The 14,560-nt window shown below is 33.5% G+C and overlaps 1 protein-coding gene across 1 annotated transcript in view; it reads left to right on the top strand.

Moving 5' to 3' along the window:
* The window catches only part of LOC129257041 (macrophage mannose receptor 1-like), a 79,807-nt gene that overhangs the window by 60,339 nt on the left and 4,908 nt on the right, over positions 1-14,560 (top strand). Inside the window, exons 29-36 of the mRNA XM_064097345.1 lie at positions 8,312-8,359; positions 8,831-9,021; positions 9,365-9,444; positions 11,458-11,555; positions 12,145-12,411; positions 12,876-13,027; positions 13,554-13,653; positions 13,932-14,173. Coding sequence (XP_063953415.1) covers positions 8,312-8,359; positions 8,831-9,021; positions 9,365-9,444; positions 11,458-11,555; positions 12,145-12,411; positions 12,876-13,027; positions 13,554-13,653; positions 13,932-14,173 — 1,178 coding nt within the window. The remainder of the gene's footprint in view (positions 1-8,311; positions 8,360-8,830; positions 9,022-9,364; positions 9,445-11,457; positions 11,556-12,144; positions 12,412-12,875; positions 13,028-13,553; positions 13,654-13,931; positions 14,174-14,560) is intronic.

Here is a 14,560-nt window from a genome sequence, read left to right as displayed (position 1 = left end):
GCAATGAAAAGAAGAAAAAAAACTTCTATGCAATGAAATAAGAAAAAAAATGGGTCTGAATGTGATTTAATCCAATCTTTTATTACCTTATCTTTGAAAAGACCTTTTATTCAGGGAAATGAAACCTAGTATTTTTATTGACCAGGTCATTATGCCTACCAACAAACTTAAGTATAGAGTGACATTGTGTATTCAGATATGTATCTCAATATAGATTTAAGATTGGTCAATACAGGTGTGTTGAAATCTTAGTGTGTATGTAAATGTATACTCTATAATTTATTCACACTGTGATATTTTGGATAACTTTTAAGTGCATTTTCTATATTACACAAATGCATCTTTCAAAGCACAGGACATTGAAAAGGTATGTGTTTAGGTACAACAATAATAACTAGTTACAAGTGCAATTTACAGTGTAACTCCCCTAAACAAAGTCTGATTCAATTTACATTGATTTGCATTGAATGGAATAGTTCAATTGTGAAAACATTTAAACGTTTATAATTCAGCTTTTGTTCATGTGTGTAGAGAAGATGTCAGTTTAAAACTGTTTATTTGACAGGGTTAGATTCAACACAAATATTGATGTTGACTCAGGGTGAAATCATTCAAATTTTTCTTATCTTATTGTTCGTTGATTGATTTGTTGTATAGTTATGGGAACTGATGAGTGTTACTTCCTTTCTGGGAGAGAATGAGAGAGAAAGAAAGGGATGAAAAGAAAAAGAGAGATGAGATAACAGACTAAGAATTTTGGAGATTGCAAGAGCTTGTGGACAGAGAAAGAAGAAAATAAAATGAGATACAAAACTGTTCATGGTTATTTTTAATCCAGGGTGATTATGCATTTGATTATTTGCTGGCCTAGTTCATTCAGATAACCTCCCTTTTTTTCTCTAGTTTATCTATGTCAAATCAAATTTTCCTCAAGGAAGTGAAAGCACATACATTTTATCAAGAAAAAAACTGTCTGAAATGAAGGAACGGATGTATAAAAAGTTCAATATTATGATCTAGTATATCTGTGACTGAATCATAGCAGAATCATAGCAAAAAACCTCTTTTTCAGACTTTCCTCGACTTTTTTGTTTGATTAAAGGAATAATTTAGTGGTATTCTGCATGAGTAATCTATTTCAGTTTTGTATTTCAAGTTTATCTCGAGGGACGTTTGTAATTACCCTTCCTTTCACGTAGAAAGTTAGATGAAATGTCTGCTTCCTGTCAAATTGTCTGTGTATTTTGATGTATTCAACAGCTAAATTAGAAATTTCATGAACAAGAGCATTTGACATTATTTCTTCGTTATTATAATTATTTCAAATCTTCCTTCCCTGATCTTATTAAGAGAAATATATTTTATTAATGAAAATCAAGTATTTTTGTCATTTCAAGGGGATTTTGTAAGGTCAATAATACTGTCTGTAATGTTCTTACACATTACTAGTGTATAAGATTTAAAAAGAAAGAAAAAAAAGAATATTAAAAATCGAAACCAGAACATCATTAATAATTTCTCGTTCAATCTCAAATTAGATTTCTGCAATTTTTTTTAAAAGTTCTATCCATTTAATTCAGAACTTGCTTGCTAGCAATTTTCATCTGGTGTAATGGAGAAAAAAAGAGAGAAAGAATTTATATTGAGATATGGAATGAGTGGGATATTTGGAAAATGATAATGATATTTATTGATCTATCAGGAATAAGATTTATCTACATTTTCACATTCACCATAACCATAATGTTTACAAGGCCCTGGTATTACAAAGCCTGTTTTCAGCTAATTGTCACAGATTAATTCATGTAAATAACATTGGGTTATTGTTAACATTCAAATTTTACGATTGTGTTCTGACAGCTTGCTATATGAATGTTCATCAATAGAATATTTTTTGTGAAAATTAAGAACTTGCCCATTTTATTAGATTCAGTGTCCTCTTAATGATATTATAAGCCCATTAAATACATATTTAGATTCAGAGATTGTATAATAAACAGTTCATCAACTGGAAATGCAGTGTAAAACACATGTTTTAACTTGGCTCATTTATGAAAAGAGGCATGTGATGTTAGAGTAATTGTTTTAGGAGTGATTAATGCAGTGTAATTAATATGCAACAATAGCATTTCAGCTATGCACTCTTTATTACAACCTTTGAATCGGAAACTTGTGCCAAGTTAAACTGGGGAAAGAAGAAATCAGAACACACTCATTCTCTGTGAGATCAAGGAATATCACAGCTGAGGAAAACGTAATAGATGATGCACATGTTGCTCTTTCTAAATTTGGATTTGATTGCCCCCTGTCCCCCTTCCTGGAGCGTACGGTGACCACAGTCTCCTTGGATGACAGGCATCCTGGACATTGCAGAGCTTTAATTGAATGTTTCTTGATTAATTCAAGCAAACAGCTGTGGGGAACTGATCGGTCTACAGTTTTTTGACACAGTTCTTTCTGATTCCTGAAAAGATAATGGCTACTTTGTTTTGGTTATTAACTCTTATGCTCAAACATTGGTTGTGCAATTAAGTGTCATCCATGTTACTATACTCTAGATTGTACTGGAAAAGAGGAAGAAGTATGTCTGTCACCAATAACCTGATCTGAGCAACTTATGAATCAGAGAACGAAGCTTGTAATGTTGATCTGGACTACCATTTAGATACCAAAATATGCACAAAGATGGTTTATATATGTCTATCACATTGTGATTTCTTCTTCATCATTGACTCTTGACTTTAATGATTTAATTGGAATTGCAGAATTTACCATCCTGACTTTTCCTGGTGATTTCAGGGAGTGATCAAATGACATAAGTGGACACCAATAATGTCTTCTTCAGTGGTTTCGAATGTTTCATAGTGATATTGAATGAGACAGATCATTAGTGAGGAAGATATTTAAAATCAGATTTGGTCGTCCTTGACATAGTTTTTTCACATGCATCGAGTTTCCTGTTTGCCAAGGACAAATTGTATGAAAAAATTATACTCATCAAGTGTCTAGCTTTAAAAAACATACACATCCACTTTCGTCAAGAAGATGATACATCAGTCCCATCTTGGCAGGATACTACTATTATTTAAAGTAATTAGTGCAGTGTAAACATATATCAGCAAGTGATCCAGTTAAGCTAATTATTAGTGTCTGATGCATTATGAGCTCAGTTCTGTCATTGCTGGTGTTTTAAAAACTACTTCAAACTCATTTCAATACCTTGAGACTCATGTTAGGAAGCAGATCAACAAGAATTTTACTTCTGTAAAGAATTTCTGGATTGATAGCTTGTATTGCAATGAGCAGTGGAAACTTACAAGGAATTCAGAATGTCCCTAGGATGCATAATGAGTTGGCTATTGAAACAATTTGCCATTTTAATGTTACTTTCATTGGTGCACTGTCAGGAGACACAGATTCAAACTACCTCAGGTTTGACCAAAGCTTCATCCTACAGCACCTCATTGGCTGCTTCAACATCAATACAAGAGGAATATAATGAGATCTCATTGTTTGAAACACAAATAAAGCCTAATGATGTATTAGTGTCTTTGGCACTTGCTCAATCGGCTGCAACGTCCACGAATGACATTGTCCAGAACTATGCAAAACTCTACTTAAAAACACAAAGAGAGGATGATGTGGCTACATCTTTAAGCATTCCTTCACTAGCTTACAAATTCCTGAGGCAGGCTAAATATAAGGCTTTAAAAATTCTCGAAACTCAAATACAGTCAAATATTGCTGCTACTTCGGTGAATACTGGTTTATCAGCAGTAAAAAATTCTACTATTGATTGAGCTCATGAAAATTATGTTGGAAACACTCTGATGGTCATCCATTTAGCGGCAACATCAACTCCCTTCATGGATTCAACTTCGGCAACTTTGATAAGTTGACTATAAGGAAAATGATTTCATTGGAACTCAAATAAGCTCATTGCTTGATGTTGTAACTTGTACTCGATTCAACCACAACTTATTCTTGACCCTCCAGTCTCTGAAAAACAATTATGCATGGAACTCGAATTTGTTGAAATACAGGTCTTAATTACCAAAGTTGTTACCTCTTCATCATCAACAAGGTTGACTACTTCATTGACTAGAAATGCTGTAAGGCCATATGTCTATTGACTTAAAATACTAAAATAGAGCACAATTTTGCACATTTATATTAAGTTTGAACTTTTATCATGTGAAATTTAAATAGAAACTGAAATATAGCCTAGTATTGTCATCCGTAGGATGCTTGATAATGATAAAAGGTAATATGGAATCTAACAACTTATAACATTGTACACAGTTAGGTTGACTTTCATAGCAAATTATTGAAACTCCTTTGACAACAAAATTGCCAAATTGCTCTAGAATTATTGTGGTCAGACACCAGTACCATATCTGATTTCTGTATTGCAAACAACCTGGAAATAATTGAATGAACCATTTTACCTGTTCAGACAATAGCAGCCGTTCTTTCATTGGTTGATAGCCATCAGAGAAATCTTCAAAGGTATAGGTTTATTATATTATTCTAAATCATTTTGTGTGAACAAATTGAATTTCCATTTGTATCTGATTGCATTATGGACAATTAAAATATCTGATTAATCTATTGTATATTAGAACTTTAAACTAGTCAAGATGAATAATGAATGAATAACTGTATTCAAACAAAAACAATTTAAATTCTTTATTTGGTTCAGAATGGTCTCTCAAGTCCATTGCAAATTTGAAAAACTCCTAACACAAAAGAAATATGATATTTGACCAGCCAGAAGAACACATTTGAGACTTGTGTTTGATCTTTTAAAGTTCCATTTAAAAGCAAGGAATTGTGTGTGCAACCGTCCTTAAAATCAGCATACTAAAAATCTTGTTTACCTTCAAAATCTGTTATCATTCCCAAGTCACGTCTGGTTTTGTTTTTCTTGTGTCTGTCAATTCCTTTCATTAGTACTTATCCTAGTGGGTATCATCTCACATATCAACACCGTCATGCAATTTAGTAATGCATGGGAAATTTGAAAATTTGCAAGGAAAATGTAGAGTTTCCTGTGATGTACCATATTTCTGCTAGTGCATATTAATGTCATCTGTTTGCAGTAATGGAATAACAAGAATTTGAAGTGATATAATTATTGAATGATATCATGTAGAAATATATTGATATTTGAATTATATCATTTGAAAATAGATTAATAGAAATGCATTAATGCATGCTTTAGTAAGAACACTTTCCTTACATGGATTATATGTAAACAATTTGAAGGACAAATAATTTTAACACAATTCACACATGTGTTGCCCACTTAAGGACGTTCCACAGTTAAAGTGAAATCCATGTCATTTTCACCAAACTTTGCACATAGATACTTTAGAACCTTAATATTCGAAAAATGCAAAAATTAACATAGGTCCATGTGCTTGATTTTTTGCTATAGAACTTAAAAGTTCACCCAAATTGATGTTCTTAAGAATTGCGCATTCAAAAGAATTTGGCATTTTTAGACCGCCCAAGATTACTACAATGACTTTAAACCTGTATTACTCAGTCAAAATACATGAAAAAGTCATCAAATTTCGCAAGAGAATTAATAATTGTATCGTTAGAATGGAGAATATATTTATAGTGCTATTTGTTTGCAATTTTAAGTTTAACAGCACTGTCAGTTCTTAAAAATGGCGTAAGAGATAACAAAATCCCAATCTAAAAAATGTGAAATTTCAGTAACAAACTACAAAAGTACAATAAATGCTGCACTTTATTCAAAATCCATGTCATTTTCACCAAAATTTGTAGAGTTGTAGAGGAAGGTATATCTAAGAGGAACAAACATTAAAAAATAGGGGTTCATGTGCTTGTTTTTAAACTATCAGTATTTTTATTAGAGCAAATGTGCTTTTTTAAACACCCAAAATGCGCCGAATGCTTTGTATCTATGTGAAGAAAAAAATCAAACCACTCTACCATTTATTCTAACTCGGGGTAATATTCGTGATTCTTGACAGCACTGCAGAGTAAAGTATTTTGAAATTGTAGAGAATCTTTTTTTGAATGGTCCATGGAATAATTCAATTTTTTAGCTTCATGAAATAACGCATCGGATCTGCAGTTAGAGTGCAGATGATGAGAAAAATCAGCACATACCCGCAGCTTACTTAATCACCTGTTCATCCATTGTGACGTCAGCGCGCAGAGTGTAAACTATGCGCAGATCATAATGCGCACAAACATAACTGTGGAACGTCCTTAATATCATACAAGTAATATTGTGATATTTGTAGTTGATGTACAAGTTCATGTATAGCATTTAAAAATCTTTTTAGGTATATATTTGAAATATTCCTGAAGGGTGACTGACTGTTTTCACATTGAAATAGCTGTCATTCCTCTGCATTACCTCAAGGTAAGGATGAAATGAGAGATTTCCTTTGCAGGAAAGCTTGAGGGATTGGAGAGTAGAAAAATAATATCCATCAGTGTGGATTATGTGATGAATGTCAATGGGTGTTTGTATGTGTTTACTGAACATGGTTGTCAAGATTTGTCAACGTTAATCATGTTTGACTGTTAGCATTGTGCCTCTTTGGATCTACATATTTAACGGGGGGGGGGGGGATGTAAATCTGATTTTTTTTTTTATTGTTGTGAATAAACATCCTTGGTTCCTCATTTTTCTTAAAAAATTGTAGTTGAAACATTATTTAAAGAAAATATTATTGATTTGTTTCACTGACATTAATTTGATCTAGAGTATGGCTCAATTTAATGTTTCTGATAGTTAAAGGAAAATGAAAGGATAGATTTATTATCTGGTCATAGACTGATTACATTTCACTGATTAAAATAAAATTAAAATGAGGCAGAACGGTTTCCTATTTCCCATGATATGCCAAGTCAAAGTTATCAATATTTTGATTTTGAAAGACCCGTGGAGATCGCCATTTTGCTCATCCTCCCTATAGCTCTGTGGGGGGTTGTGACGTCAGCGACGTACAACTCGGTGTCCGACCTCGGCACTCGCCTTTGATTGCTAGCATAAAATACATGGGCCAGAGTGGATCTGGCTGCCGAAAATAGGTCAGTAAGGGGCACAAAATGCAGCTTTTGCCAAATTCCTGATCCGCAGAAGAGGCCAGAAATCTCTTTAAAAATGATTGGCTGCACTAAAGGTGGAAAAAAACTACAATTCTTCCAAATTCAAGAGGAATGATGTTGTTCGTAGCGAGCATTTTACCGATTTCTTCGGCCGAGTATTGGGGCTCGAAGTCGTAGGCTCTCAGGCCTTCTAACTAAGTTCTATTTCAATACAAACGTCCGATAATACTTAAATCGACGGTAACAAATAATAAACAACGTTAGATATATTGAAATATAGCACAATTAACAATTTAACGATATTCAAACGGGATAAACAACCAAACTTCCAACATAAAAGTCAACACGATCACTCGGTTCAGGGGCCGGCGGTCGGCACTCAAGTGTTCATTACATGCTGCCGCGCACAGAAAAATCAAGCCATGGAAGTCGTGTGTCGTGGACACCAGAAGGAAGATCCCAGCACGCGCGACCCACTAGATAGAAATCCACTGAAAAACGCGGTTCACGGTGCTAGCTATATACTAACCTCGCAATACGTGTGATGAGTGGGTGGCTGTACTGTCTACGAACAAATTTAGCTTTGTCAAATTTGCCAATTTGGATATCGTAAATAAATGTGTAAACATTTTCATCAAAACTCATCAATTTGTGTTTTAAACCATAAAATAATTTGAATAGCTTTTTGATAATTATTTAAAGTGTTTTATGTGTATATTATATTCATATCTTGTAAAAAAGTATCTATATTATGCAAACTCGGGGTTGGTTTCAGCCTGTGACTAGCTGCACATGGAAGTTAGTACCGAGAGCAGTTGTACGTCGCTGACGTCACGATTTTGAATGAACCTCGCAACAATGGCGATCTCCATTTAGAGACTTTGAACGTGAAGAAGCCCAACTTTGAAGAGGTGGTACTCCACTCTGGGAAATCGGATTTGGGTATAAGTGGATTCATTTTGATTATCATTTACTTATCAATGATATTATGTGGTATTACATTTTGGGTTTCATTCTCCTTTAATAAGTTCCTTTATATGTATCTTGCTGAGTATCTTTGTTTCATTGTAAAGATCCCTACTTATTTGGGAATTTGCTCATATGCCAGTGAAATTTTTAAAAATCCTTTAATTATTTTGCCTCTGCACGTCCCCCTCCCCTCTCTCTCATCCCCTCCCCCTCTTTCTATTTTATTTCCTTTTTAACAATACAGGAGTAGTGCCAACTTATACAACAATGGCTCCTCCAACTATCACACCATGTAAGTTCTTATTGCCCCTCCATGTTCTGATATCATAGATAGATTATTGCTTAGTATCTTTGTCAGTGGTTTGATTAATTTAAATGTTAAGAACCATGAATTATAGCTGTACACCCTTCGATTAGAGATCTGGAATGATGATTAATGCCTTATAGGACTTGTAAGAATCTTTCAATCAATTGCAAGTCAATGTTAGGTCTGAGAATCAATTATAAATCTTGAAATTGATTGCTACTTTGTAATTGATTTTGGGTCTGATCCATGCAACATCAAGTATAAATTGATTTTCAATTATTAAAATTTATATAAATTTTGATTGTTGAATAAAAAAAATATGCACAACAACTTCTACTATTAGACTTGAACATGTCACAGACCAGTCGATAGTACGCAGTGAATGTTCAGTGAAATATCATTTTATATATTATACGGATTCAATGAAATCTCTATCCCATTATTTTGTACTATCAGATCCCCCTTGTCCAAGCAGCCAAGACTGGATCCTGTTTCCCCCAAACAACTACTGTTACTTCTTCAGTCAGGGATTAAGCTTAGATGCTGGCAAGAAGAGTTGGATGAATGCTAATGAGTACTGCATGCAGAGTGGTGGATACCTGGTCTCTATACACAATCAAGAGGAAAATGACTTCCTAAACTCATATGTAAGATTATTTTGATATCATATTCTTTGTTTAAATTTATTTTTATACTTCACAAATTCTCTATTTTTTTCTTTAATGCTAAAACAAAGTCATTGTTTCAGAATGACATTATAATATACTATTCAGGTATTATTATTACATTTTGAATGTTCATGATTGAAAAACAATTTCTTACTCTTCAATGAGATGATAACAAATTTCTGAACTTATGATAACACAATTTGACAGTTGTTGAGCATTTTAAGTATCATGTATGCAAATTTGTTATTAATTCACTTAAATCCAGTTCAATGCAAATTAATAGTCCATTGTCATTATGTTTCAATATCAATTCACTTTGCAGATGTTACGATTTGGGACAGTGGGAGGATTTGATCATCCATGGATAGGCCTAAGAGAGTACACAACAGAAGGAGTATTCACGTAAGTCCAGTGCCATGGTATAATGAGAGAGTTCTGCTATAAGATGATATTTTGTTGTTTTTATGATAATATCTGAAATCTTTCTTTGCTCTGATCAATAATCTGTTCTTAGTCCTCTCCATTCTACATCTCAGTCTCATGTGTAGAATATAGCAAGACATGTGTATTAGCATTGTGTCTTTAGGTGGCAGTGGTGGGATGTATTCCATGTGTCTATCTTGAGAATATTGGATGTCATTTTGTCCTTTTTTAATATGATCATTATGTTCTTCCATTTTTAGTCATATTGATACTTCATCATTATTCGTTCAAAATTATTCTGAATAAAAGCTCCCACCCCAACCCCTCTACATCCTTGACAGGAATTACCTACAAACGAATAACTGTCAATCTGATAATCAGAATCAGTTTGTTTTAGCCAAGTTACAGTGATACCAATAGCACAAAATTTTAAATAAATACAATTTAAAAACTTAAGGATTATTTAGCCATCCATGTTTTAAACCGTCAGGGATCAATTCAAAATGTAATAATGTAAAACAATTGATCTAAAAAAAGAGAGAAAATGTTTGATATGAGTACAATTGAAGAGTCAATACATGTCAAAATCTCATTTGGCAAGAAGCAAGCAGATCAAAGTTTGTTGAGATCACTGTGATTTCTGATTACTTGTTTGTTGGGTTTTCTGCTCTCTTTTGAGTATGGTGACAATGTGACCATGAGATATCCAGGAAGATGCAACGTATTAATGGCGAGAAGTCTGAGTCAGGAGATCAGCATTCTTTTTTGTTAAGTCCTCAACTACTATTTTGCCAGAGCCTTTCAACTTATCCAATGTTTGATCCTCTGTTGTTTTGATTTATATGATATGAATTTCACAATGATGGCAGGAGACTAATATAGAGCTGCTGTTCTATATACTCCCAAAATTCTGACGAATCAGGAGCTAGTGAGAACTGTTGATAATGACTATGTTTATTTGGATGCCAAATGAATCCTTTTTACGAAATCAACTCGTGCATGTCCTAATCGGTGTCATCTTGACTCAGAGAACGCGTATATTGTTTCAATGCGAACATTGCTCGATGTGATCTACAATGGATTCAACCGTTGGTTTTTTCCACGTAGAATGTTGACACAAAACAATGATTTATGTCCTTGATGCAATTTGAATTCAGTCACTAGCTGGCATTATCAGAGGCCAGAGCATTATGCTAATTGCCAGACAATGAAAAAAAGAGAAGGAAGAAAGTTACAAACACATATAAAAGATATCAAAGCACAGAGATGTTAATCACAATTTGTGTTATAGGCAGACAATAAATTGAAACAAAACATACATTGTCTCCTTGGCTACTCTAGGTCCCCACTATCGGTCAAAAATGAATATTAAACAAAATTAATAGTAATCACTAAATATATACATTGTAAACAAAAATATATTTCATCAATATTTTTAAGTACCCTACTTAAAATATTTTGTGCTCTATTACACATTTACCATTAAATGTAAAGTGCAATTTAAATTGTCAGTTTTCAGATTTCAATATTCAGAATTCAATTGAATGTTAGTAATTTTCATGTAGAATGTTCACAAAAACCAAAGATTTATGTCCTTAAGGCAATTTGAATTCAGCCTCTAGCTGGTTATATAAGGGCCAGATGATTAGGCTAATTGCCAGACAATGGAAAAAAGAGAAGAAAGAAATTACACAAAGTATTACAAACAGATACAAAAACACTGGGTTGTTAATCATAACTTCAAACATAATTTGTGCCTTATGCACAAAAGACAAGTCACAAATCAACAGGTACACCAAAAAAAAAGAGCATACATAGTCTCCTCAGGTACTGTTCTGAAGCCCAATATCAAGTATATGTGTTATTCTTTGGTTGTCAGTGTGGGTCAGTGAACACATACACTCCCCTTTCTCTTTAAAAAAAAATGATTTGTCCTTTTGAAAGGTAGCCACTTACTGTATTATCTATATCTTGTATTCTTATCCAATTTAGTTGGAGTGATAGGACAGCAGTTGACTATACTAGTTGGGCTGATGGTGAACCTAATGATTACAATGGAGAAGAGCAGTGTGCTGAATTTTATTACCCAGGTAATTGATAATGAATCAACATTAATGTAGACAAGCATCTATAGAGAAGAATTTTGTCAATAGAGTTAGCAAACAGAGCTCAGTGTATATGAAAGAGATAGGTAGGGCTCCAAAATCTTTGTAAATATGATATGACTTTCATTGGCCTGAGGTCCAATGGAGCATAGAAAGTGGGATTATTCAAAAACTGTATGGACATTGTTGTTATGGGAAGTCTTTTCACAGTTCCCTCTTGTTAAAAAGTCTTATTTTTATATGTCTTGTTTGTAAAACGGTTATTAATCTGCATAAAAATGTAACAGTGGTTTAATGATTTTTGTAATGGTGTAAGTATAGGGAGAATTGGGGTATTGTACATATTTTGGGCTGATATTCCAACACCTGGGAGAATCAGCATTTCTATCATTCTCAGCTCTTCTATTAAATGTGTTTCCTGTGTTTCTTGAGAATTTTATGCAAAATTTTGTGAAAAATGCACTTTCTTTACCTCTTTGATAAAAACAACTCACTTTTTTATGTTAGAAAGATTATGAAGTCAGCATGGTTTCCTATTTATATTGATTTTTATAAAAATCTCTATCATTGCTAGCTGGGTCATGGAATGATGCTAATTGTGCCAAAGAGACTGTCTTTGTCTGTCGCAAGCCGTTTGGAAACATTGGTCCTGTCACCTACCCACCAACGAACCCTCCTATTGGTAATTGCCAACCTGGATGGATTAGATTTGACAACAGGTGCTATAAGATATATGGTGTTGATGATCCTAATCAACGTATGAGCTGGTTTGAAGCAAGGGATACCTGTAAGGCCATTACCAACACTAACCTGGTTACCATTCACAACCATGAATTACAGGGTGTGTATGAAATACAATATGGATCATAAACTGGTTAAATATTATAAGCTACTGTTTACATCTTATAAAGAAATGTCATTGAATGGGCAGATATATTTGTGGTTCTTGTTGTATTCAGCTCACTGGGTACTGAATGATAAATGCTAACATCACGATCAAGGTATAATAAGCTCTCGAAGCTATTTAATTGATACTATTCTATTGAGGGAGACTAAGTTCATCATAGAATCTAGTATTAGTAACTGGTATTCATTTAAGTGTTAATAAACTGAAAATTCATTCAATAATTGATAAGAACCACTTGAGATAATCACAGAGCTCTACAAATATATTATTAGGGTTGTTTCATCGGACATGTGTGAACCAGTAATGGTTAATTTTTTTCAAGCAATAACAGTTAGTTCTAACAGGTTTCTGAGCAGTGTTTTTGTTACTAAATGAAGAAGTTTTTTCTTTTAATACAGCATTCCTGACATCCAAGTTGATTGGGACTAATACTGCGATGTGGCTAGGACTAAGTGATTCTATTATTAGTGGACGATTTTTCTGGACTGATGGTTCATCTGTAGACTACACCTACTGGAACTCTGGAGAACCAAATAATTATGGCTCTGGTGTAAGTTATCTTTTTTTTTCTTAATTATATTGATCAAAACTTGTTTCTGGATTTGATAAACAATTTGCCACAGAAGGCTTAATTATATTTGTATATATTTAGTAATGATTAGTAATTTTTATTTTTATTTTGTATGGTTTGTTTATATATTTTGTTTATTAAAGACTTGTTGGGACACATTGGTAGTTATGTTGCAAGTTTATGTTTAAAATCCCCCGAAGGGAATTTACTTCTCTTTTGCCTATAACTTACGGTTTGCTTTAATTGTACTATTATTTAAGTGTAACTGATTGACCCCTATGATTATGTTTGATGGAGTAAAAAACCAACAACAATGCAATAACATAATATTGTATTATCTTTCCTTTGACATTTTTCAGTTGGGGAATTTATAGATAGTCAGGATGTGAAGGAGACAGTATTTGGACTGATTGTCATAACATATATATTCCAAATATACACAAGGAATAGAACTGTTTATCGGTCACATATTGACTGATTTTTATGTTTACCGGTATTCATTTAGGAGGATTGTACAGAGATGATAGCAATTGAAACTTCGGCTGGTAAATGGAATGACCTCACCTGTGATGCAAAGTTAGGCTTCATATGTCAGGGAGTATTAGGTAAGAAATTTTCAATCCTGAATCTTCAAAAAAGAGGAATATTATAATTAACATGTCGACTATGAAATTCTCAATTTGATTTTTCTTAAGATTTTCCATTCAGAAAGAACTTTTTGTGTCCCTTTGTATTTCACCTGATAATAATCAAGTCATAATGGCAAATTACAAGTAATTTCTACAAAATAAACTAATACACAAGATAGAGCATCATATCCCATGAAAAAATTCTTTCAGCACATCATCATGGTTCTTCAACCATTCATGTAATTTGTCCACAGATCCTAACGGGCAAGCGCCAACTGATGAACCCAACAATTGTCGGGATGGTTTCACACAGTATGATACAGCCTGTTACCAGGTTCTTGATCGTCCCTATGTATTTTCTGAGGCTCAGGGGGCATGTAAGGCCCTAGGTAGTGATGTATCTCTGAGTAGTGTGAATAGCTGGTATGAGGAGGCATTTGTTGAGACCATGTCCCATACTTCTGGTGGTGATCCCCTGTGGATCGGTTTCTATGCGGTGAGTGTGGACAGGGATTTCATTATCATGTTCAATACTGAATATAAACTTAAAACAGATGTATATTAAAGCAAATTCTCTGTGCCTTTTGTAACATTGGTATGATCCAACATAGATTGGGGAGTTGTCAGTAATCACTTTGTAGAGAAAGGTTGGTTTTCACATAGTGTTTCAATCTAATGGGTGAACAACCCAATACATGAGGTATAATTTTGAAATTATACTGTTTATTATTTAGTCTGTGATTAGTATATTTGTATATTTCTTTGTAAAAGTGCGCATGAAGGCCATTTATCTCAATAAAAAACATAAATTGGAAATGTTCCTCCCAAAAATGGCCCTTGAACAATCTGGTTTGACCCATACATTTAACATGTTTGATAGGTT

Source organism: Lytechinus pictus, chromosome 3 (assembly GCF_037042905.1).
Source record: "Lytechinus pictus isolate F3 Inbred chromosome 3, Lp3.0, whole genome shotgun sequence".
NCBI lineage: Eukaryota > Metazoa > Echinodermata > Echinoidea > Temnopleuroida > Toxopneustidae > Lytechinus > Lytechinus pictus.
The sequence above is the reverse complement of the archived record's forward strand: the minus strand, read 5'-3'. Positions and strand labels throughout refer to the sequence as shown.